General features: G+C 41.1%; 1 protein-coding gene across 3 annotated transcripts in view; it reads left to right on the forward strand.

Annotated features, from left to right (window-relative positions):
• Nucleotides 1-23,432, forward strand: part of Ctps2 (CTP synthase 2) — a 117,070-nt gene that overhangs the window by 89,063 nt on the left and 4,575 nt on the right. For all 3 annotated transcript variants that reach the window (XM_051178737.1, XM_051178738.1, XM_051178736.1), the window contains exons 15-17: nt 678-733; nt 3,766-3,862; nt 12,197-12,341. In XM_051178737.1, the coding sequence (XP_051034694.1) occupies nt 678-733; nt 3,766-3,862; nt 12,197-12,341 (298 nt within the window). The remainder of the gene's footprint in view (nt 1-677; nt 734-3,765; nt 3,863-12,196; nt 12,342-23,432) is intronic.

Genomic DNA, 23,432 nt, shown 5'->3' on the forward strand with positions numbered 1-23,432 from the left:
GATCCCAGAGGCAGGACCTGATGCAGAGGTCATGGAGAGAAGCTGCTTACTGTTTTGCTTCCCATGGCTTGCTCAGCCCACTTTCTTATAGAACCCAGGACCAGCAGCCCAAGGATGTCACCACACACCATGGGCTGAGCCCTGCCCACTGATCACTACATGAGAAAATGCCTTACAGGTGGATTTCAAGGAGGCTTCCTCAGACGAGGCTCCTTCTTCTGATGACTCTAGCTTGTGTCAGGTTGACACATAAAACCATCCAGTACAGTAGAGTAAGAAAATATGCTGGTGGCTCTGGGGATGTGTCTTAGTTGTTACAGTGTTTCTCTTGTATGCACAAAGCACTGGGCTTGATCCCCAGGACCTCAAAAATATTGGAGCTGGGAGATGGCTCAGTGGGTGCAGTGCTTGCCTTGTAAGTGAATCTGAGATCCAACCCTCAGCAGCATGTAAAGAGCTGTGCATGGCAGTGTGTTCTTGTAATCTTAGCACTGGGTAGATATGGGCAAGAGGATTTCTGATGGATTTTCTACCAGAAGAAAATCCAACTTGTCCCTTGGAGTCTGCTCCTTTCCATGACTGTGTTAGAGATCACAGAGGTTTCCTGTACACTCTCGCCATGGATGTGCTTCTGAAGTTCATCACTCAGTGTTAATTTCATTCTTATGTCTTCACAGAGAAGCTTTATGGTGACGTCCCTTATATAGAAGAAAGACACAGACATCGGTATGAGGTATGCCTTTCATCTGAATTGTTGAGGGATGTGGATACTTGGTGCAATGAACCCCAGCAATTATGTAAGTAGGCCCTTTGAGAAACTTGTCCATCATCATAATATCTGTAGGTAAGGCTGCTAAATTTCCCTTGTATCGCTCACTTTCAGGGAAAGCTGTTGTGATAACAGAGTAGATGATGGCAGAGTATCACAGAACCTGAATGCAAATAAACAGACACAGCAGAAAGACTATTCTAGACCTGTAACTGGATGTTTCTCTCCTGCCTGCCAATTCCTGAATAACCACACAGAGGCTGAATATTAATTACAAACTGTTTGACCTATTAGCTCAGGATTATTATTAACTAGCTCTTACAACTAAATTAACCCATTTCTATTAGTCTGTAATTTACCACGAGGCTCATGGCTTGCTACCCCAGTGGCTGCTGTATCTTCTGACTCCACCCTACTTCTCCCTCTATCTCTGCTTGGATTTTCAGCCTGGCTCTATTCTGCCTAGCTGTTGGCCAAATCAGCTTCTTTATTAACCAATGGTAATAAAACATATACACAGCATACAGAAAGACATCCCATATCATAGACCAAAACAAATTCACCATTCCTCCTTAACCTCTCTGTCTCTTGTTTCTCAGCTTTCCTTCAACAAGGAACCAAAACCTTACAGCACAGGAATGAGTTTCTGGATCTTATATGATGGATTGTAACTTTCAGGAACCTCTTCTGAAGCTCACAGTGAGCTTGAGGCTTAGAGCCCTATGACTAAGAGGAGTTAACTGCTGAGGTTACAACAGGCAAAGCATGGCATGTGGAGCTGTGGATGGTCCTTCTGGGATTAGGAATAGGAATCTCTGCTTGTTCTTTATTCAAACCAATTTGAACAGTAAGGGTATTTATTAGCTCAGGTCCCAGTCAAACTCGAAACATGGTACAGCCAGCACTTCTATTATCTACATGGATCACTTGGCATCCCTTTTCTGTGTGTCTGGCTTGCCCAGTTGTCAGCAGCAACTGAATTATAATCATGGAACTTTTCTTCAGTCTGATTAGGTCACCTTTTTATTTGTCTTTTTTTTTTTTTTTTGAGACAGATCTTACTATGTAACTCTGCCTGGCCTGGAACTCTTATGTAGATGAGGGCTGGCCTCAAATTCACAGAGATTGACCTACTTCTGTCTCTCAGGTGTTGGGATTAAAGGCTTGTGCCACCAATCCATTTTTTGAGACATAGTTTCATGTATCCTTGGTTGGTCTTGAACTCCATATGTACTTGAGGATAACTTTGAACTGGATCCTACAAATGATACCTCCCCTGTGCTAAGATAACAGGCATGTGCTACCATGCCCAGTTTTATGTAATGCTTGGGATTGAGCTAGCTGCATGCGTGTTAGGCAGACTCTGCCAACTGAGCTACATCCCCAGCCCTAATTAGCTTAACTTCAAGTACCTGTCAGTCTTTGAAGAATTTGCACCATTGCCAGTGCCATTCTGAACATTGGTAGCCTTAAACCTGAGTTTTCAGATCAGCCAAGAGGAATTGGTGGCTTAGTCACTGTTCTATTGTTGTGGAGAGACGCCATGACCAAGGCAGCTCTTTAAAAAAAAAAAAGCATGTAATTGGGGATTTGTTTACAATTTCAGATGTTTAGTCCGTTATCATCATGGCGGGGAGCATGGCTGCACTTATGGATCTGGAGCAGTAGCTGAGAAATATATCCTGATCCCCAGTCAGAGGGGTGGGGAAAGAGAGAGAGAGGAAGGGAGGGCAGGAGGGAAGGAAGGAGACTGGGCTTGGCATGAGCTTTTGAAACCTCAAGGCTAAACCCCAGTGATGCAGTTCCTCCAACAAGGTTATACCTCCTAATCCTTCTAAACCTCCTTAAATAATGCCACTACTTGATGACTAAGCCTTCAAATATATGGGCCTATGAGGGGGCATTCTTATTCAAACTGCAATGGGTTTATCATATTTGGCTTGGCCCAATTGGAATCATCTTCAAACTTGTAATTTGGGGGTCTGGAGAGATAGCTCAATGGGTAAACTGCTTGCCTCATAAGCACCCACAAAAATGCTGGGCAATTGTGATGGCCTGTCTATAGGATCCTTGTGGCAAGCTGGGCAAGCTCCAGGTTCCCTAGGAAGCCTCACCTCAGTAGGCTATCAAAGAAGACACCCAACATCCACCTCTGGCTTCCACATGCATGCACACTTGTGCACATGTACCCATACCCATGTATATCCATGAACATGCAAACATGCTTATACACTTGCATACTATACACATACATATTTTAAAAAATAGAATTTGGGGATAGATAGTGTATGTTACTTTCTTGTTGCTTTGTAAAATACAGACAAAAGAAACTTAAGTTAGGATTTATTTTGGTTCATGGTTTAAGGAGAAATAGGCCATCATTTTAAGGAAATCATGATGGGGGAGTGTAAGGAGGCTGATACCATTGTGTCAACAGTCAGGAAGGAAAGAGGGAGGACAAAAGAAGGGGGAGGGAGGGAGGAAGGAATGCATGCTGGTGCTCAGCTTAGTTTCTTCTGTTTTTCTTTTTATTCAGTTCATGGCCCTTAGCCATGAGGTAGTGGTGCTTATATCAGGATGAATATTCCCTTCGTAGTAACTCTTTTTAACACCCTCATACACATGCCCAAAAGTGTGTCTCCCCGATAATTATAAATCCAGTTAGACTGACAATGAAGATCAACCATCAGATTGTTAAGTACACTTGACTCAGGGAAGTGGCAGATACAGGGATGCCTATAAGTAGTTGCTTTCAAGGCTCTGACTGAGAATATTTACAGTACCATAGTTCTTCGTTTTGAATTCTATCTCTGAGTGAGGCAGCATGGACTTCCTATCTCAAGTTCATCACAAATTTAAAGTTAGATGGGGTGTTGAATGTAGAAATTGAGTAGAGAGTCAATGCAATGGGAAAACCCACCCACAGGGGCAGGACCTCTTCATAAACTGTTTGAACGGCTCTGTAGTTCAAAGGCTTGCCTTTCCTGTATTTCCAGGTAAACCCTAACATGATCAACCAATTTGAGAAGAAAGACCTTTGCTTTGTTGGTCAGGATGTAGATGGGAAGAGGATGGAAATTATTGAACTGACAGGTAAGTGGATTCTTTGTTTCTAGAAAGTTTCATACTGACCTAACACCTTTTGGTCAAACTCAAACACAGACTAATTTGGGATCTAGTTCATTGTCCCTTCCCCCAGTTCCTCTGTCCCTTAAAATATATGCAGAACTTCAGAAAGCAAGGAAAACACATTGATTGTAATCTTTATCATTTTGGACCTATTAGTCTGAACTTAGCATCAATAGCTGTATTTTCCCAAGTCTACCAACTGTGCAAATAGTAGGCATCATTGCCATTTCCCCTCTCTTCATCCTGTGTCAGCTCTAAGCTAAATGTTCTGCAAAAAGCAGAGAGCTTACTGTCCACTGACCTTCTCCTTGCTCTTCTCCTTGTTCTTGGTGGTAATTATGGATGTCTATTGGATGGGTGTCCCACCTCCTCTTCTGACTCTCTCTGCTGCTTGTGCTTGAAGGCAACCTTGGGCTAGTCACTGAAGTTGTAGACACCAATTACTGCACTTAGATATTTTCATAAGACCAAACAAGGGGCTGGAGATGTAGCTCAGTTGGCAGAATGCTTGCCTAGCATGCCCAAAGCCCTAGGTTTTGTCCCTAGCACAGTATAACCTAGGCACAGTGGCACACTCCTTTTAAAGTAATCCTGTCAGGAAGAACAGAAGTTCAAGGTTATCCTTGGATACATATTGAGGATAGCCTATGCTACATAAAACTCTGTCTTCAAACAAACAAACAAAACAAACCACGAAGAGGAAGAACACAGAAGAGATTCAAGGAGATTGCTTTGATTTAAAGACCATCCTAGGCTCATAGTGAGTTTGAGGCAGGTTTGGATTACAGGAAATAAACAAGTAGCATAGAAATTGTATAGGAGACCCTGAAAGCATAGGCCCAAAAGCACATGTTTGTTACTGACAAGATATATATAAGGCAGCGTTCTTCTCATTCAGCCCTGCAAGGACATGGTATACCTGAGGTCCTGGCTTGTCCCAACTCTTTCTCTTGCCCAGGGGTCAGCACACTCTCTCCCTCCCTCCCTTTCTCCCTCCCTTCCTTCCCTCCCTCTCTCATCTCCCAGTCCCCTTCTTTTGTGTGTGTGTGTGTGTGTGTGTGTGTGTGTGTGTGTGTGTGTGTGTGTGCGCTCATGAGTATGTGATGAACCAATACTTTTTCCACATTTTCAAATGATTAGAAAAATTTTAAAGAACATTTGTGCATGCAAAAATAATTATGCAATTATGTGACATTTGAGTTTCTATGTCCATAAATAGTTTTATTGGAGATTGGTGTAGGGGTAGAAAGATGTGACCTTTTCCTCACTCACCATAAAGGTCACAGCTGACAGTTCTGTGACACAAGATTAATAAGAGGATAGCAAGGGATGGGGATTTAGCTCAGTGGTAGGAGGCCCTGGGTTCAGTCCTCAACTCTGGGAGAAAATAAATAAATAAATAAAAGAGAAAAACGTGTTCCAGATAGCTTTTCTGTTGTTGTGATATACCATTCGGACCAAAAGCAACTTGCATCTTACAGGATATGTATATTCCATCATCAAGGGAAGGTGAGGCAGGAGCTTAAAGTAAAACCACAGAGGAATGATCCTAATTGGCTTGCTCCCAGGCTCACATCCAGCTAGCTTCCTTATACAGCCCAGTACCACCTGCCTAGGGATAGTATGGCCCAAAAGAGGCTGGCCATCCCTACATCAATTAATAGTCAAGAAAATATTCCACAGATATGCTAATGTGATGGAGGCAATTCTTCAACTGAAATTCCCTCTTCCCAGATGTGTTAACTAGACAACTAAGATTATCTATATAAATCTACCCCTTGTCAATGCGACCGTTAAACCATAACTTTTCCTTTCTTGTTATCCAAGATTTCATGTTGGTATCACAATATATGTCAAAATTTTAAAGTCTGAAAATCTGGAAAAGTTTTAATGCTTTAAAAGTTAAGTAGCTCTTTAAAAATGCAAAGGTATTAACTATGGCCTTTTGTAAAATTAAAAACAAACAAGCAAAGAAATTGTATACTTTCCTGTTTGAACAGAGACGAACCAGGGCACAGGTACAATCAGATCAAAGAAAACCAGAATCTTAACAGTGTAAAAAACTCCATGTCCACAGTCTGGAACTCATTCATGATCTTCTGAGTGCTAAAAGGTTTGGGAAGTCCCACTTCTCTTCTCTGCCACCTACAGCACACAGCTTGTGTTATAGGTTCAGGTTGGCTTTATTCCACACCTGCTGCCATCCTTGGCTGTTATTCCAAAGTCTTGGAATCTCCAATAATCTGTGATCTTTACTGCAGCTGGGGTTTAACCTTCATAAGTGGCCTTCCCTGGCTTCTCTTCTGGGATTCTAACTTTGCCACATGGCATCAAGCCTCATCTTCTCTCCATGACCCTTTCAGCTGTTTAGCTTTCATGCTGCCAAAACCAGTAGCACTGCCATGTGGTGGTGTTGCATGTCTTTAGTCCCAGCATTGGAGAGACAGAGGCTGGTGGATCTCTGTGAGTTCAAGGCCAGCCTGGTCTACAGAGCGAGTTCCAGGTCAGACAGGCTTACACAGAGAAATCCTGTCTCTTACACATTAATAAGGTAGACACTGACCAAAAGTAACTTAGGGAGGAAAGGGCTTATTTCATCTTATAAGTCATAGTCCATCATCAAGGGAAGCCAAGGCAAGAATGCAAGGCAGGATCTTGAAGCAACACCCATGAAGAAATGCTGATTACTGGCTTGCTACAGAGCTTTCATCCAGCTACCTTTCTTACATAGTTCAGGCCTACCTGCCCAGGGCTGGTGCTGTCCACAATGAGCTGGGCCCTCCTGCATCAGATAGCAGTCAAGAACATGGTGGCCCACAGATGTGACTACAGACCTCTCTGGTAGAGGCAGTTCTTCTGTTTCCTTTTCCCAGGTGTGTCAGGTTGACAAGATTAACTATCACAAAGCATAACAAGTCTATTTTAGTTAGTTTCATGTGACACAGGAGCCTTCAGAAATGAAGACCCAAAGACCCATGGAAAAGTCTTTATTCTTAGTTTTGAAGAGGAATAGGCAGTCTTGTGGAAATGTGGTAAGGCACTGTAACAAATGTGATAAGGTATAATAGACTGAGGGGCCAGCAAGACTGTCCAGATTCTTCTTGGCCTCTCTCTGCCGAATTCTTCCCTCACAGATGCAGAGCAGAGCCCTTCTGGAATGAGGAGCTTGCCCCTTGTTGGTTTTGGTTTTGCTTTGCTGAGACAGTCTCATGTATTCCAGGCTTTTTTTCTTCAACTCAGTACCTGGCTGAGGCTTGCCTTGAACTCCTGATGCCCTTGGCTCCACCTCGCAGATGCTGGGATCACAGATGTGGGCTTCTATGCCTGGCAGGAATGAGGGTATTACAACCCACTTCCAGGCATGGTAATTCCAAGAGTTTATGCCATCACTCACACACAAAGGCAGGAATGGTCGGAGTGACCTTACTCCTAGCAATGCTTTTTATGTTTCAGTAAAAGAGATTCATAGTTAGGAAAGAGACTTCATGGCTTACAATGCTTAAAATATTTCTTATTCAGCCTTTTACAGAAATATTTGCATCTCCCAGTCTAGACCCACTTCATTTGGCGAACTTGAACACTTGGGAAATTTCTTCTTGATCAGTTTGTCTGGATGTTCTCTTTGCGTGTTCATTTTATGTCAAACTAAACTTAAATGCTCTCCAAACTCTTCCTCAAGACAACTTATATTAATGTACCATCAGTCTCCTCTCCTGGGGGTTTCTTAACCTCTCTGCCATTGACATTTGGAGCAAGATCATTCTTTGTTATTGGGCTGTCCTGTGTGCTGTGTGGTATTTGTCAGCATCCCTGGCCTCTAGTCAATGTATACTAGGTATCAGACCTGCTTCCTAGTTGTAGTATTTCAAAACCATCTTTACAGAGTGTTTGTCCAGGATGCACAAGGTCCTGGGCTTAATCCACAGTACCTCAATGCCAGGTGTGATGGTGCATGCTTGTAATCCCGGTACTTGGAAGGTAGAAGCAAGAGCTCATCCTTAGGTCATCCTTAGTTACATTGATGTCTACTTGGGCTACAAAAGACCTTGTCTGAAAAAGCAAACCAAACCCAACCAACCAACCAATTAACCAATCAATCAATCAAACAAACAAACAAAAACCTTCTGAAGACACTGGCAATTCAAGAACCACCACTTACCTGATTAACTTGATATTGGACTATTAAGCTCTTCCTCCCCTTCACACCCCAACTTGTAATCACTTGTCAAGTGCCACAGAGTCTACTAGTGCAGAGAAAGTGTTTGACATTGCCCTTCTTTTCCCTGCCACCTTAGCCTCACTTCATGATGGTTTCAAGTCTGACTTGTCCTCAAGGTCCTCCCTGCCTCTAGGTTCTCCCATCTCTAGTACTTTCTAAGCACAATGGACATGGCTCTGGCTTTGCAGTCCAGTCATGCTAATTTGTTGGAGAACCCATTCTGATTTGTTGAATGTGAAGTACATGTTGGATACTCCAAAATGGTAGCTTGAATTGGGTGGGTATGGTGGTGCAAGCCTATAATTCCTGAATTTGGGAGGTCAAGCAGGAGGATCACTGCAAGTTTGAAGCCTGTGTTATGTAGTGGGCTCCAGACCAGTCAGGGCTACATGAGGAGACTATATTGACAAACAAATTAATAGCCAGGCATGGTGGCTCATGTCTTTAATTGCAACACTCTGGAGGCAAAGGTAGCTGGATCTCTGAGTTCAAGGCCAGCCTGGTTTACGTAGTGAGTTTCAGGACAGCCAGGGTTACACAGAGAGATCCTGTATCAAACAAATAAACACAAAAACATAAAATAAAATGTTAGAATGATGTTGGAGAACCTGCTTATTCAACTTACTTACTTTAGACTTCCAGACTCTCTTTACAATTTGGCAACTTTTTCTCCATCTCAGCCCATGTCATAATTCTCTGATTTAAATGCTCATTTCTGTCTTTTCCCCTTTTGATGCTCCATAATCTATTTGAGTACTTCAAGAATACCAAACAGGAGGGGGTGTAGGGGAGGATGAATCCCAAACTAGGAGGAGACTTGATGTTGGAGATGGCTGCCTTGAACATAATAGCCTCTTACCTGGACTCTGAAAGAAAACAATGGACATTTGACATGCTCACTAGATACTTAATCCTAAAGCACCTGTTAGTGACTCCATATGTGCCTGTGGTGTGCCTCACAAAGTAGTCAGCGATTGTTAATTCCCCTTTATGGAGGAAGCTGGAGTGCAAAGAGGTTAAATAACATGTTCAGGACCATTGAGCTAGGCATTGGGAGGTGAGGAGTAAACTCAGATCCCAGCCTTCTTCTATCCACACATTCAAGTCATTTTAGTTTTCTGTATTTCCATTGGGTTGTCTGTCTAGAGTATATTTTGTGATCATTATTATTGTTTAATTTGTTTTTTTTTTTAATACAGGGTGCCATTCAGTAGCTCAAACAGTCCAAAAATACACTATGTAGCCCAGCCTCCAACTTGAAATAATCCTCCTGCTTCAGCTTCCCAAGTGCTGGCATTATAGGTGTAAGCCAATATTGTCTGGTTACTGTGTCGAGTTTTGAATGAGAATAGAAATGGTGTGTTTCAGGAGTTGTTTTGATGTTGAATTAAAGTGTGATCACTGATTGCTGTTGAAGGCTACCAACCTCTCTTGGCTTGTGAGAAGAGGGCAGAGAATTTCTTAAACAAATAACTGTTTGTTTATTTTGTTCAAGTATTTACTCTCCTTTCATTCTCCTGCTTCTCTTGTCATCAAATTGTCATCAAATACTGGGAGGCCACTTTCTTCACAGAGATTTAGATTCCCCTTGATGCCTTCACATTTAATGAAGGCTGGGAAGGAAATGAGAGCTGCTGTAAAACCTTGCAGTTTTTAAAAGCTGACTGCAAGGGAATTCATTTTATGAAGGAAAATTCCCCAGAAGATTTTGATCTTAAGTACCCTTTAGAAGCACATCCACGAGTCTCTACTGTCCCTCAAGGATTCTGAGAGGAACAAGGCTTGAGATTTGTAGAATGTCAAAATCTGCTTAAAAGTGATTAAGAGCATTATTTTTAAAGGTACTTTGTTTGACTGATAGGGCATTATCAAAATAAAAACTCTTTCATCATTCTTCATATCCACACAGAGAATTTGTTTGGATAAAATGGTTCTAAGCAATGATCCATTCATTTAAATTGTCTGTCCCTGGCTATGACATGATCTCTGTCATAGCATCCCTCTGTAGTTCTGCAGAAACAGAAGTACTGTCTTTTTTTTCTTTCTAAGACATCCCTAGATATTATGTTATAATGTTTAATGTGTCTTACTTTAAAGTTATATTGCTCAATTTCTTCTCTAAGTGTCGATACCCAACCTTTGTTTTTAAAATAAATTTTTTGTTTATTATCTTTTAACTTACTACATTTATTTACTTATTTGAGGGGGTGGTGTTGAAAGGAGGGACTTGTGCCACGACTTGTGTATGGAGGTTAGAAGATAGCTTTTGATTCTTTCCTTCCATCAGTTGGGCCTCAGGGATGGACTTCAGGTTCTGTGGAGGCAAGTGATTTTACCTGCTGAGCCATTTCCCAAGGCCCTTGGTTTTTTGTTTATTTTGTTTTGTGTTTGTTGTTCTGAGACAGGATCTTACTATGTAGCTGAGGCTTACCTGGAATTTACAATGTAGATCAGGTTGCCTTCAAAGTTGTGGTGATACTCCTGTCTCTGCCTCCTGAATGCTGGGATCACAGGCTTGTACCACTACTCTTAACTGTTCTAGTTTGTTTTCTGTTGTTATAAATACTATGTATGACCAAAAGCAACTTGCTGAAGACAGGGTTTATTTTGGATTATACTTCCAGGTCACAGTCCATCTGGGGGAAAACAAGGCAGGAACTGAAGCAGAAAGCATGGAGGAGCACTGTTTACTGACTTACTCTCTAGATCATGTTCATTTTTTTATACCCAGACCAATTTACCCAGGGATGGTGCCACTCACAGTGGGTTGGCCCTCCTTCATCAATCAAGATAATCTCTTATGAACATGGTCATAGGTCAGTGTGATCAAGGCAGTTCTTCACTTGAGGCTCCCCTTTCCCAGGTGACTCCCAGGTTATATCACATCATCAATAAAAACTAATGAGGACACTGAGATTTGTTTTGCTTTGAGACAGGGTCTCCTGTAGCCCATGGTGGCCTTGAACTTGAAGCGTAGCTAAGGATGACCTTGAGTGCTTGATCTTCCTGCCTCCACGAGAATTATACCTCTGCACCAATGTACTCAGCTCTTTTCTTCTTTTGTTGAGGGAGAAGGTTTCACTCTCTGTGCTAAGCTTTCATAGCTGAGTAGCTGTGTAATTCAAGGAGACTTCTGCATACATATAGAGTATTCCTCCATTGGATTTTTCTGTGGTCAGACCTGTCCTGGAGAATTTGCTCCAATGAAGAAACTATTCAGCCTGCTATACCAGCTATTGAATGCTCAATTAATTTGTGTGTGTATGGCCATGAGAAGGGATTTCTCAATAAACTGGAAACTCCCCACTTTTCAGTAGGCTGGCTGGCCAGGAAGCTCCCCAAATCCTCCTGTCTTCATCCTCCTATGCTGGGATTATAGGTGTGGGGCAGTGGTGCCTAACTCTTACATGAATACTGGGGATTTGAACTCAGGTTTTCATGTTTGCTTAGAAAATGCTTTTATCTTCTAAGCCATTTCCCCAGCCTTAGGTGTGTGTGTGTGAGAGAGAGTAGCTTGAAGTCTAGGAATACTATGACAATGAAAGGCATTCCAGAAGCAGGTTAGGGCCAGGATGTAGCTAAGTTGGTAAAATGTTTGCCTAGAATGCTTGAGGTTCTGGCTTAAATCCCCAGCACTGAATAAGCATACATTTATAATCCTAGGAGGTGAAGGTAGGAATATAAAAAGTTCAAGGTCATTCTCAGCTATAGAGCAGTTCAAGGGTAGCCTGGGCTACATGTCACCCTATCTCAAAAGAAAACAGAAAAGTAGGCTGATGTTCAAGAAGGAGTCTTCATCTTAGCACCCAAAAGCTCCTGCTTCACTTTTCTTTGTCTAACACCATCACCACCACCAAAAAAAAAAAAAAAAAAAAAAAAAAAAAAGTAATTTTAGGTCTCTAATTAAGTGATATGTGCTTTGCAATTTGTAATTTTATTCCAAAAATGAATCATGAAAATAACTCTTGTTGGCAAGTTAAATAATCACTTTGGTGCTTAGTGTGGGTTGGTATTCAATTATATGGCAGCTGTTTTCATTCCTGTTTGATTTAAGCACTTCATCCTTGCTTCCATTTCAGGTCATCCGTATTTCATTGGTGTCCAGTTCCATCCTGAGTTTTCTTCTAGGCCGATGAAGCCTTCCCCTCCATACCTGGGTCTTTTACTTGCAGCAACCGGCAATCTGAATGCCCATCTGCAACAGATGAGCAGACTCTCTCCCAGGTAACTAGCTTAATTAATGCTCCTAGCAATTGACCAAGATGCATGGTTACCAACACCTTAGCTTTTCCATAACATTTAGTATCATTATGGGATTTAAGTTTTGAAACAGAAGTATGTATTTTATTTTTCCTGAATTTTATCTTTAGTATAATGCCTAAAGTCTTTCTTGTGGAAAGATCTTATAAATCATAACCCCAGTGTTTTCTTCTAGCACTTTCATAGTTATATTCAACAGTGTATCTGAACTTTATTTTCAGTTAAGAGTATAAGGTAAGGGATTTGATTTTCCTTGTCTTTCTTGAAAGTTAAGTAAATTGGTTTTTTGTATTTATTTCTCTTTATTTCAGTGGATAATCCCTTATACCAAAACTTGTCTTTCTTTTCATAACCATAGAATTAATGGAAATCAAGACTATATCTACTTTAGGAATATTATCATTTAAATTTTTAAAGACATATTTTGCTAGTTGAAGGGATGTATACCTGTATTTCCAGTGTTTGAAGCAGGAGGATCATGGATTCCAGGCCAAGCTCGTATACATAGTGAGACATCATATATTTTGTTTTTGTTTTTAGAGACAGGGCCTCACATAACCCAAACTGTTCTTGAACTTGCTGTGTAGCCAAAGATGACCTTGAACTCTGGATCCTCCTGCCTCTAACTTCCAAGTGCTGGGGATACATATATGTGTCACCACATTTAGCTGTCCTGAGAATGAAACCCAGAGATTCATGCATGCTAGGCAAGTACTCTTACCTACTGAACTTCATCTCCAGCCTAAAATAAAAAAACAAGACAAACAGACAAACAGACAAAAAACAGGAGAGGAGGGAAGGTATTGCTCAGATTATTAGCACAGTAATTGTTACAATCAAGGTAGTGACTGAGATTTCATTACATTTAAATACTAGTTTGGATAGAATTTATATCTGTACTTATTCTTCTCTGAGAATATTATATGCATTATGTGTGCAAGTTTAGATGTGGAAGGAAATACCTAGAATATTCCAGACTTAGGAAAAGTGATTGATTTTCACAGTAATGCTGCATGTTGATTGGACTCTCACCCTCATAAGCAACCATTGCAGGACTATAGTTGAGATCGGGGAGTGTTGTTACAAAGGATGTCTGTGAACTTGCGTTACACAGGCCTTATAATGGCATTGTTGTTCAGAGACTCACAGCTCTAGTACTTTGGTTTTCTGTGTGTTCATCTGAGAACAGCTTTACATGGCTTACATGCCTGCTGCTTTACCAAATTAATAATCACTCTTTGCTGTCAGGGCAGTGGCTTTCCAACTGTGTCTGAGGGCTACCATAAGGAGCAGGCTAAGGTTCTCCAGATTCTTCCCTGCTTCATATGTAGTCTCCAAATTGTCTGTCTGTGTGCTATTATTCTGCACAAGAGATCTCATATGATGAAAACATTCCTGGGTCTGCATGCTGCACAATTTGTGTTGCAGATTGAAAATTCCAATGGGGAATTCCAAATCACATGTGTGCTATGACATTTTATGGCTACCTTACGTTCTCTATTATTCCAGATTCTCATGTAGGAAAGGAGGTGACAATGGAACAGGTTGGTTGGCTGAGAGAAATTGTACACTGATACGTATTTGGCTGTTTGCAAATGTTAGCTAACAAGTGGATGTGTGTGGTTTGGGTAGTCTGTCTGTCCTACCCACCTGCTTTGTGAGGGCTATTGATCCCTGCATGAAGGCTAGCATTTCTGAGTGAAGCTCCTCCATAGCTAAGCATTTGCCTGAAACAGATGAGCCAGATATAGTCTTGGAGGGAAGAAAAGCCCTCTTAATGGAGCCCATTGCAATTTCAGCCAACCTGTAGCCCTCCATGGTTGTGCATCAGTCACAAGTTGGTGCCTTCCCTTATGTATGCCTGGCTATTGGGAACATAGTTGGCTCTCCACTAAAGTGGTAAGTGCAGGCAGCAGAGGAGGGTGCTCTAAACCTGATACATTGCAGGGATCTCAATAAAGAATGGCGATTATTGGCAGGTGTGGTTGCACATGCCTGTAGTCCTAACACTCCAGAGACTAGAGGATTACTGCAAATTCAGTGCTGGTCTGGTATACACTGTTCATTCCAAGCCAACCAGGATTGCATATTAAGACCATGCCTCAATAAAGTAAAATAACCCCAAAAAAGTCTAGGAACTGTAGCTCAGTTGTAGAATGTTTGCCTAGCATGTATGAACCCTGAGGTTTGATGCCCTCTGACCACATAGCACCACATGATGTATGCCTTAATCTCAGCATTTAGGAGGAGGAACCAAGAAGATCAAAGTCATCAAGGCTAGCCTGGGCTATGTGAAACCTTGCTTAAACAAACAAACAAGCAAGCAAACATCCAACCCATCAAAAAACAAAACAAACAAACAAAAAAACCCAATAAATAAATCCCCCAAACCACAAAAATGGTGACTAATAATCCAGTGACAGACACCAGCATTACAAAGGACTTTTACCTCAGCTGCTCTCTGGTACCTCCGTGGGATTGCTGAGTTTTGAAAAGCAGGAGACTGTCCTGCTGGCCACATACTGTTACAAGCTGAGTTAGAGCTGTGTTTCTTTCAAATAAGATTACTACTTGTAAACAGCTCGAGCCTGAATACTGAACAAATGACTCCCTTCCCCTGAAATTGTCTCTGATGATACTCAACTGTATGGCACATGGGCAGCCTGTGTCTTCAAGGGACAGAGTGTAAAATTTCTTGGCTTTAATAAGAACACCTGTGCTGTAACCTCTGCATTCTGCCCAGTGGAGAATATTTATCATTAAGCACTTGAGAGTTGTAGTAAGAATATTGTTTAGGGATTTAGAGCTGGTGAGCTAAATTGTCAGCCCCTCTGTTATTTGCAGAATGGCAGCAGTTCTAAAGGCTAATTCCCTCTAATATTAGGCTTACAGCAGTTGGCTCAAGGGCATAATCATTCTATGGTAGTTTTTTTTATTATTAATTGCTGAAAAGTACATGTAAAATCAAGCCAGAGAGAGATGGCTTAGTGAGTAAAGGTACTTGCTGCCTAGCCTGACAATGTGAGTTCGGTTCCCAGGACCCACTTTGTGGAAGGAGAGAACTGACTCCCACAAGATGTTCTCTGACCTCCATACATGCACAGCCCCCAAATGTAATTTAAAAGCACATGCAACTGGGCATGGTGGTACTTGGTTTTAGTTCAAGCATTCAAGATGCAGAGGAAGGCACAATTCTGAGTTTGAGGCTTAGCCTTGTCTACTATTGAGTTCAGGGCAACTAGGACTACACAGTGAGACTCTACCCCTCAATCCACCCCCCTAAAAAAAGAATAAAGAGAGGAGGAGAAGGTAGAAGAGGAGGAATAGTAGCAGATGCCACCACAGCCAGGTGTGATGGTTCATGCCTATAATTCTAACACTTGGGAGGTTCAGATAGGTGAGTCACTATGGGTTTATGCCAACCCGAGCTACAGATTGAAACCTTGTTTCAAAATACAAAACAAAACAAAAAAAAAAATAAACTTAAGAGCCTTGTTTTGACAGTTCCACCTAAGACTACCCACATGTTAGTAATTCATGAGTCAAATTCAAAATATGGTTGTAGTCACAGATAATATTTATGACGGTGATGCAGTGTGCATTCACACAGTGACCAGTCATGGACAAGATGTAAGCAGAGTTTGGAAAAGCCCATTTTTAGGTTTTCTGTGCTCCCTTACTCCCTTCAGTGATATCAAGTGCACCTTCATTCCAGTACTGATGTGGGGGGGTGGTGGGGGTGGGTGGGGTGTTTCTGACCATAGAACTTCATTTGAGACTTGAAGTTGAGGGATTTATACTAAGGGCTGGTCACACAGATGTTCTCTGCCTATCATCCATCAAAACTCCAGATGCCTGCAAGGAAAGCAATGGTTATCATAAATCACATTATACAAACAATGTAGACTGAGAAAAGCGACCTGATTCAAGTTAGTAGTGGAGAATTCATTCTGAAAGCCTTCAGCTACAGACTGACCCTACAAGCCTTTTGAAAGATGTCAGCTGCCAGGTTAATTCTTTTTGGATAAGTACAATTAATCCATTTTTAGAGTAAATAAGTCTAATGGGAAATTACAGTCTGTTCAATGAGTAATTGTAATCTTTGGTACTATGTCTCCTTCTGTGTCTAAATATAATCTCTTCCATTTATAAGAGGTAAACACAAGGGTTGGAGAGATTGCTTAGCCATTGAAAATTCCTACAACTCTCCCAGGGGACCTGACTTTGGTTCCCAGCATCTACATCTGGCAACTCAAAGCCACCTATGCCTCCAGCTCCAGGGTATCCACCACCTTCTTCTGGCCTCCTTGGTTACCTGCACATAAGTGGTATTCACTCATACAGACATACATATATGCATGTTTTTTTAAAGGTAATCACAAGTTTGAATGGTCTTGCTACTAAGAGTGGAGTGAGACCGTTTCACATAATTATAAGAAAAATTTAGAAAACTTGGACACATGTCAGAGATGGAACAGGAACACAACTCCTCAATGCTAGTCTCAGTAGCTGCAGGGATTCCTCTAGACTTTCAGGGACCTTGATTCATGCCAAACTGGGGTTTGTGACTTGGACACTGAAGAGAATTTCAGGACTAGCTGGTATAATGAAGTAGAGTTGCAGACTTTATTGAAGATATTTTAATGTAGATGGTTAAGAAAAGAGGGGTGCTCAGAAGAAAATACTACACGGTAAGAGCATAATGTGGGCTTCTCTGAGACTCTCAGAAAGTATGACATACTCAAGTTGAGTACAGGCTCTGCAAGGGCTAGTCACGATGACTTTTCTTACTATTAGCCATATATACAAGTTACATCTCAAAAGATTGCTTAGAAATATTTCCCTTTTTCTTTTTCATTTGATAAGAGATATCTGAGGTGGCTCTGGAAATGCCTGGGATGGCATTACAGTCTGGTAAGGAGAAGCCAGGAGCCAGTGGGGTTTCATTAAGGAGTTTAGTATGTGTCTTTTTCTCATAAATGAAGTTTCTGATAAAATTTCTAGAAAATGTTTTCTAGCTAGAAAGGGGAAAAGGCTTCTTTTCAGATTTTATTTATATCTGTACACCATGTGCATGCAGTGCCTATTGGAGCCAGAAGAGGGGGTCAGACCCTCTGGAACTGGAGTTACAGACTGATGTAAGTTACCATATAGGTGCTGGGAACCAAACCTGGATCTTCTGGAAGGGCAGCCAGTGAGTTCTCATAACCCCTGACCCAATCTCTCCAGCCCCCCCCACAAAGGGTCTTTAAGCAGCTAGTAACTAATTGTCCTGGAGTTCTCTATTTTCCACTGGCAAGAGACTTAATTGCATTCCAGGGTGGGGAGCTCCTTTCTGCTTCTAATGTCCCCAAAGTATTTCAGTCTTTATATCCTATTGTACTTGTACTAAGTAGAATATGCTAAGGTGCTTTTAATGGGGAGATTTTTAGTCTGTAGAAACAAAGCATCAATATAACCTGTGTGAGGAATTCCTCTGGGGATGGTGCTGGTACTTGAACTCCAAGCCTGGCTCATGTTAAGTGTATAGTCTTACACTGAGTCACATTCCGTAGCCCCAGCCTGAGAACTCCATTTTAAAGCTCATGGGTGTCTCTGTCTTCTCTGCATAGTTTTTTTTTCTCCTTCTTATTTTCCCAGCATAGCTCTTATGCCTAGTGGCTACACAACAAGTTTAAGAACAGCTTCTAGTTTTATGATGTGGGCATCTGTCAGGTCCATTTGTAGGTTAGAGTAAAACCTCTTGCTTAGGTAGTGCTCATTCTGTATCAGAACACAAGAACTCGGGCAGAGTCAGTACACAGTACACAGGACTACAACCCTTTGGGGAAACAGGGTTTTAAAGGATAAAACTGGGCTTTAAAGACAATTGAGTAACATTTTATTTTAGGTTTTGGACCTTGAATCATGACTCCAGCTGACATTTACTGTCTCTTGTATAGAGAAATTATCTTTTCATGGCAAAGCAAGAAGCATAGTGGTATTAAAAACAATAGAGAAGGTACTCGGTAATGCACTGTATTTGATTGACTATTGCAGACCAAACTCAAAAGTCAGGACTACTTCATAATGAAAAGGGTGCCTAAAGGAAGAAGTGTGTTCTGATGTCTGCCTCTTCCATTTCCTGATTCCCTTTTAGACTGGACTTCTAGTGTAAGTCATTGTCTTTGTCCTGTTCCTCAGCATACCATGATACCTTCATCTTTGAACCATGATGGCCATCAGGAAGAGAAGGAACCCATTTCACTCACATGTCTCTGTCTATCCTTCTAAATCTCATGCTGACTTTCAACCTGAAGCACTTATTTTTCTTTTGATTTCTAGATGCAATGTTACTGAAAATTTGGGGGAAAACACCCATAAGCTCAACAACCTAATACAACCACTGCATTCATTTAAAAAATATCTCCTTCTAGTCTTTCTATTTGGTTCTTCGTTGCTGTAGTGATGTGGTGGTTTGAGTGAGAATTGGGGGAACTGTTTAGGAAGGATTAAGGGGTGTGGCCTTGGAGGAGACATGGCCTTGTTGGAAGACTTGTGTTACAGGGTTCGGGCTGTGAGGTTTCAAAATCCTGCACCATTTCTAGTTAGTGCTCTCTTTGCCTCGTGATTGTTGTCTCAACATGTGAGCTCTCAGCTACTGCTCCAGTGCATGACTGTCTACCTGCTTTCATGTCCCCATTATGATGGTCATAGATTCACCCTCTAAAGCTGTAAGCAAGGCCCTGATTAAATACTTTCTTTTTTGTAAGTTGCCTTGGTTGGTCATGGTGTCTCTTCACAGCAACAGGAAAGTAAGCCAGGTATGAAAGTAAGCCAGGTATAATAGTGAATATCTGTATTATCCCCACAATTCTTTTCTTTTGAAAACTTTCTAGTATACTAACAAGATAAAACATTAGTCCAATAAACCTTGTAGCCATTTGACCACATTTACCAGTTATTCCAGTTATGCTATGTTCCCTTTTTTCCTCCATCTTCTATGTACAGAGTTTACTTTTGAACCATTTACAAGTAAGTTGCAAACTTGGTAGCACTTCATACTTAAATATTTCATAATTTTTTTAAAAAATAAAGACATTTTCCACACAATTTCATGTCACACCTAAGAAAACTAACATCTGTTCCAATGACATCATCTACTATTAAGTTCATAGTTTATATATTTTAGCTTTGTAGGAGGGCCTTGTATATCCCAGGCTCACTTTCAGCTCAATATGTAGCTGAGAATTACTTTGAATTCCTCCCTCCACCTCCCGGTGCTGGGATTGTGTGTTTGTACTACCATACTTGGTATGTGGTTCTGAGGCTTGAACCCAAGGCTTTGTCCATGCTAGGCAAGCATTGTTCTATGCTACAAGGACCTAAGCTCTGGGGTTAGGTAGGACTTTCAGATCCAAACCCAACTCTTCTTTCCTGAATGGTTGGGACCTTTTTTCGCATGGTTTCTTTATAAAAAGTTTCTGTGGAGCCAGGCAGGCAGTTCTCTATGAGTTCAAGGCCAGCCAGGAATAGTAAGACCTTGTGACAAAAAGGGCTGGGAAGCTGTGGATTAATGTTATATTTCAGTATTTATGAGGTCCTGGATTGTACCCTGGCATAACACCCCATACAGTCCCCCACCACACACAAGATTAAGTTTCCCACTGTACATAAATCATTTGATACAATGCTTGGTCTATAGTAGGAACTTAAATATGAATTATTATTATTATTACTCTATTATTGTTACTAATTTTACCTTAGTTCTAATGGCCCTCATCTTTTACCTACTACAAAGCCTCCTGCCTGGACTTTCTTCCTCTGGTTTTTCTCCTAATCCTCCTAATCTCTAATTCTGCCATTAGAATGGTCTTCCTACATGACTTTGCAGCTCAAAACCCTCCAAGGCTTACCTTGTCTTATGAAATCAAATGCACATAAATCCATACAGAACACCTTGAAGTCTTGAGAAATCCCCAGAGGGGGTTAATGTCTTTGCCTCCAGGCTATTGATATATATTCTGGACCTGCATGGTGAGAGGGAACATGTCTGTATCCTGTTAGGATGTCAGCTCAAGGGACTTGTGAAGTAGGCATGGGGCTGAGAACCACTGTTCTGTGTTAGCACTGTACCTTTCTCCCTCTAAGCCTTAAAGTCTAAGGCATGGCTGTCTCACTTTGCCTGCTCTGAATCAAAGACTGAGATGCTCTCCCCTGCGACGGTGTGCTGTTCAGTTTACAGTACTCTATGAACTTGGACCCACCTTGCTTTCTGACTTTTGGCCATCATGGATGATGATGCTAGGGCCAATCATACAATATGTACTTAAACGTTTTATTGCTGTGGTGGTGGTTTGATGGTGGAGTTGATGCTTCTGGATCTGCCACTCACTGAAGGGTTGTGTCCAAGTTGCCGTTGCCTATCCTTAGGGTTGGTGTGAGAAGTAGTTGACATGAGGGTTGGTAAAGTATTATAAAAAAAGACTGCTTTCTCTCCTTTGTTACATTCCAAGCAAAAGGGAATTGGAAAAGAAAGTCCAGTCTTTGTTTGTTTGTTTGCTTTGAGCAGTTCTTTTCAACACCCCCTACCCCTGTGACTGACTTCAACCCATACCTTGAGGTTTTTTTTTCTGGTAAATTATTGTTAATAAGTCACATTTGAGTACTCCTTTTGGGGATTATGCACTGCTTAAAAGATGCACTGTGGCGTTGATAATATGGTTGCCAGCCAGGATTGGAGTTCATAGTGATACAGACCACTTTGCTTTCAAAGCCCTGCCTGGGTTGAAATCTCCTTTTTACTATGAGATGCAAAACTCATTCAGAACATACTAAGTTTTTATTCCCTTGCTCTTGTGTTTTATGGCTTCCAGGGGCCCTTTGAGAAACAGGTAAGTATAGCAGTACCAATGCTTTGGGGAGAGCTGTGCATGGCAATGCATTTTTGAAACTTTTTCACATGAAATGGATTTTGATACAAAGTATTGTAGGAACTCATGCATGCTGGGAGTCCTAATGATGCTATTAAGCTTGTTTTTTAAATTCTAAACACCTCTTTCTATTAATAGAGAAGAAGCGATGTAATGGCTGCTTAGGGTAGCAAAAAAGATGGGATATGTGCAGCATCAACATACCCTTCCCCTGGCATCTTGGAATGTTTTCATATACTGGTAATTTATTAGGAGTAAGGAGTCATGAACAGGTTATCCATTAGCTTTAAATCAATAACTGTACATTAAAACTTTCTGAAACAATGGAAATGTTTTGTCTGTTGGTATAATGCTTGCCTAGCATGTATGAAGCCTAGGGTTCCATCCCAAGTACCATGTAAATCAGGTTTGGCAGATGACGTCTGCAGTCTAGCACTTAGGAGGTAGGGGCAGGAGGATCAGAAATTAGAGGCCATCCTTAGCTACATAGTAGGTTTGAAACCATCATGATGTATAAAAGAGTGTCTCAAAAACAAATAAACATAGAGACTATTGTGGTCAAGCCTTGAAAGTCAAAATATTGTCCTAGGATAGCATTTCCCACCTGTATTGAAACTGATGGTTTTTTTTTATCTTGCCACTGTTAGAACCGGGACCTGAAGCACAGAAGGCTGTGAGCAGGACAGGAGCATACCCAAGTCTTTCTGCCACCTGGAGGTGGAAGGCAACCTGACTGCTTTCACATTAACCATGGCCCACTCCTCTGTCCTCTCACGTAGCCTATTCACATATGCCTCACTCCCTTGCCTTGATCAAGTAGCAAAGGTTATGTACTAACAAAGCCTGCCTCTTCTTCATGCAAGACCTCCCTTTGCTTTGGAAGCCTTTAAGAGTAGCCTCCACTATGTTGGTACTGAAGCTTCTTACTTCAAATACCCAGCTAAATATCTTGCATAAAAGATGGTTTGACTTGAGCCAAATGTGGTGCACACCTTTAATCATAGCACTTGAGAGGTAGAGACAGGCAATCAGAGTTGAGGGCAGCCTGATCTACAGCAAGGGCTACAAAGAGAAATCTGTCAAAAAAAAAAAAAAAAGAAAGAAAAGAAAAGAAAAGAAAAAGAAAGGAAGGAAGGAAGAAAAAAGGAAAAAAGGAAAGAAAATGAACTTTTTTAAAAAGAGAGTTTTCACTACTTTGGAGATGTATACTTAAGACATATTTGCTATTTTAATTAACTATAAATACCAAAGCATTTAAAAACACTTTCTTGAGGAAATAATAATGATAATCATGACTATCATAGTGATTATAGTTGTATTTAATCATTTATTTTTTAAGTTTACTTATTACAACTTTTATTGTGCATGTGTGTGTTTGTGTGTGTGTGCGCGCGCACATGCACATTTGTGCTTGAATGTGTGTGTGTTGAGAGGACAGCTTTCAGAAGTCAGTTCTTTCACTAAGGGGTTCTTTGGATGGAACTCAGGTCCTTGGGCTTGGCAGTAGGCATCTTTACTCGCTGAACCATCTGGGTGGCCCCATTAGTTTTAAATCAATACTTTCCATTAAAACTTTCTCAAATGTTGGAAATAGTCAATAACCTTCACTGTTCAGAAAAAGACAGTCATTAGCTACACATGGCTGTAGAGCACTTCACATGCTAGTATAAGATAGGAATGGAATTTCTAATTCCATTTGACTCGTAATTGTTTTAAATTTAGATAGCCAAGGTGGCTTGTACTTATATGGGCCAATTTCAAAACTTGGCCTTCCTTAAATGTAACAAGAGATACATGTGTTTGTTTTCTTTGACACTTAATAGAATTTAACATGCAAAACTGTAGTATTTAGCTGGGCATAGTGCTGGCCTTTAATTCTTTACTCAAGAAGCTGAGGCAGGAGGATTGTGAGTTTGAGGCTGTGTGAGCTATCTTTCAGAATCATGTTCCATAAATAACAAAAGGCCCGTGTGTGTGTGTGTGTGTGTGTGTGTGTGTGTGTGTGTGTGTGTGTGCAGGTTATTTAAAAAGATTCATCTTAAAGCTGAGATAGCTTTAAGTGAAATATGTCTATGTGCATATCCAACTTATGACTGACTCTTAAGTTTGTTTTGTGGGAAACAAAAAACTCCCCCAAATCATA

The sequence above is a fragment of the Phodopus roborovskii genome, unplaced genomic scaffold, assembly GCF_943737965.1.
Source record: "Phodopus roborovskii unplaced genomic scaffold, PHOROB, whole genome shotgun sequence".
Classification (NCBI taxonomy): domain Eukaryota; kingdom Metazoa; phylum Chordata; class Mammalia; order Rodentia; family Cricetidae; genus Phodopus; species Phodopus roborovskii.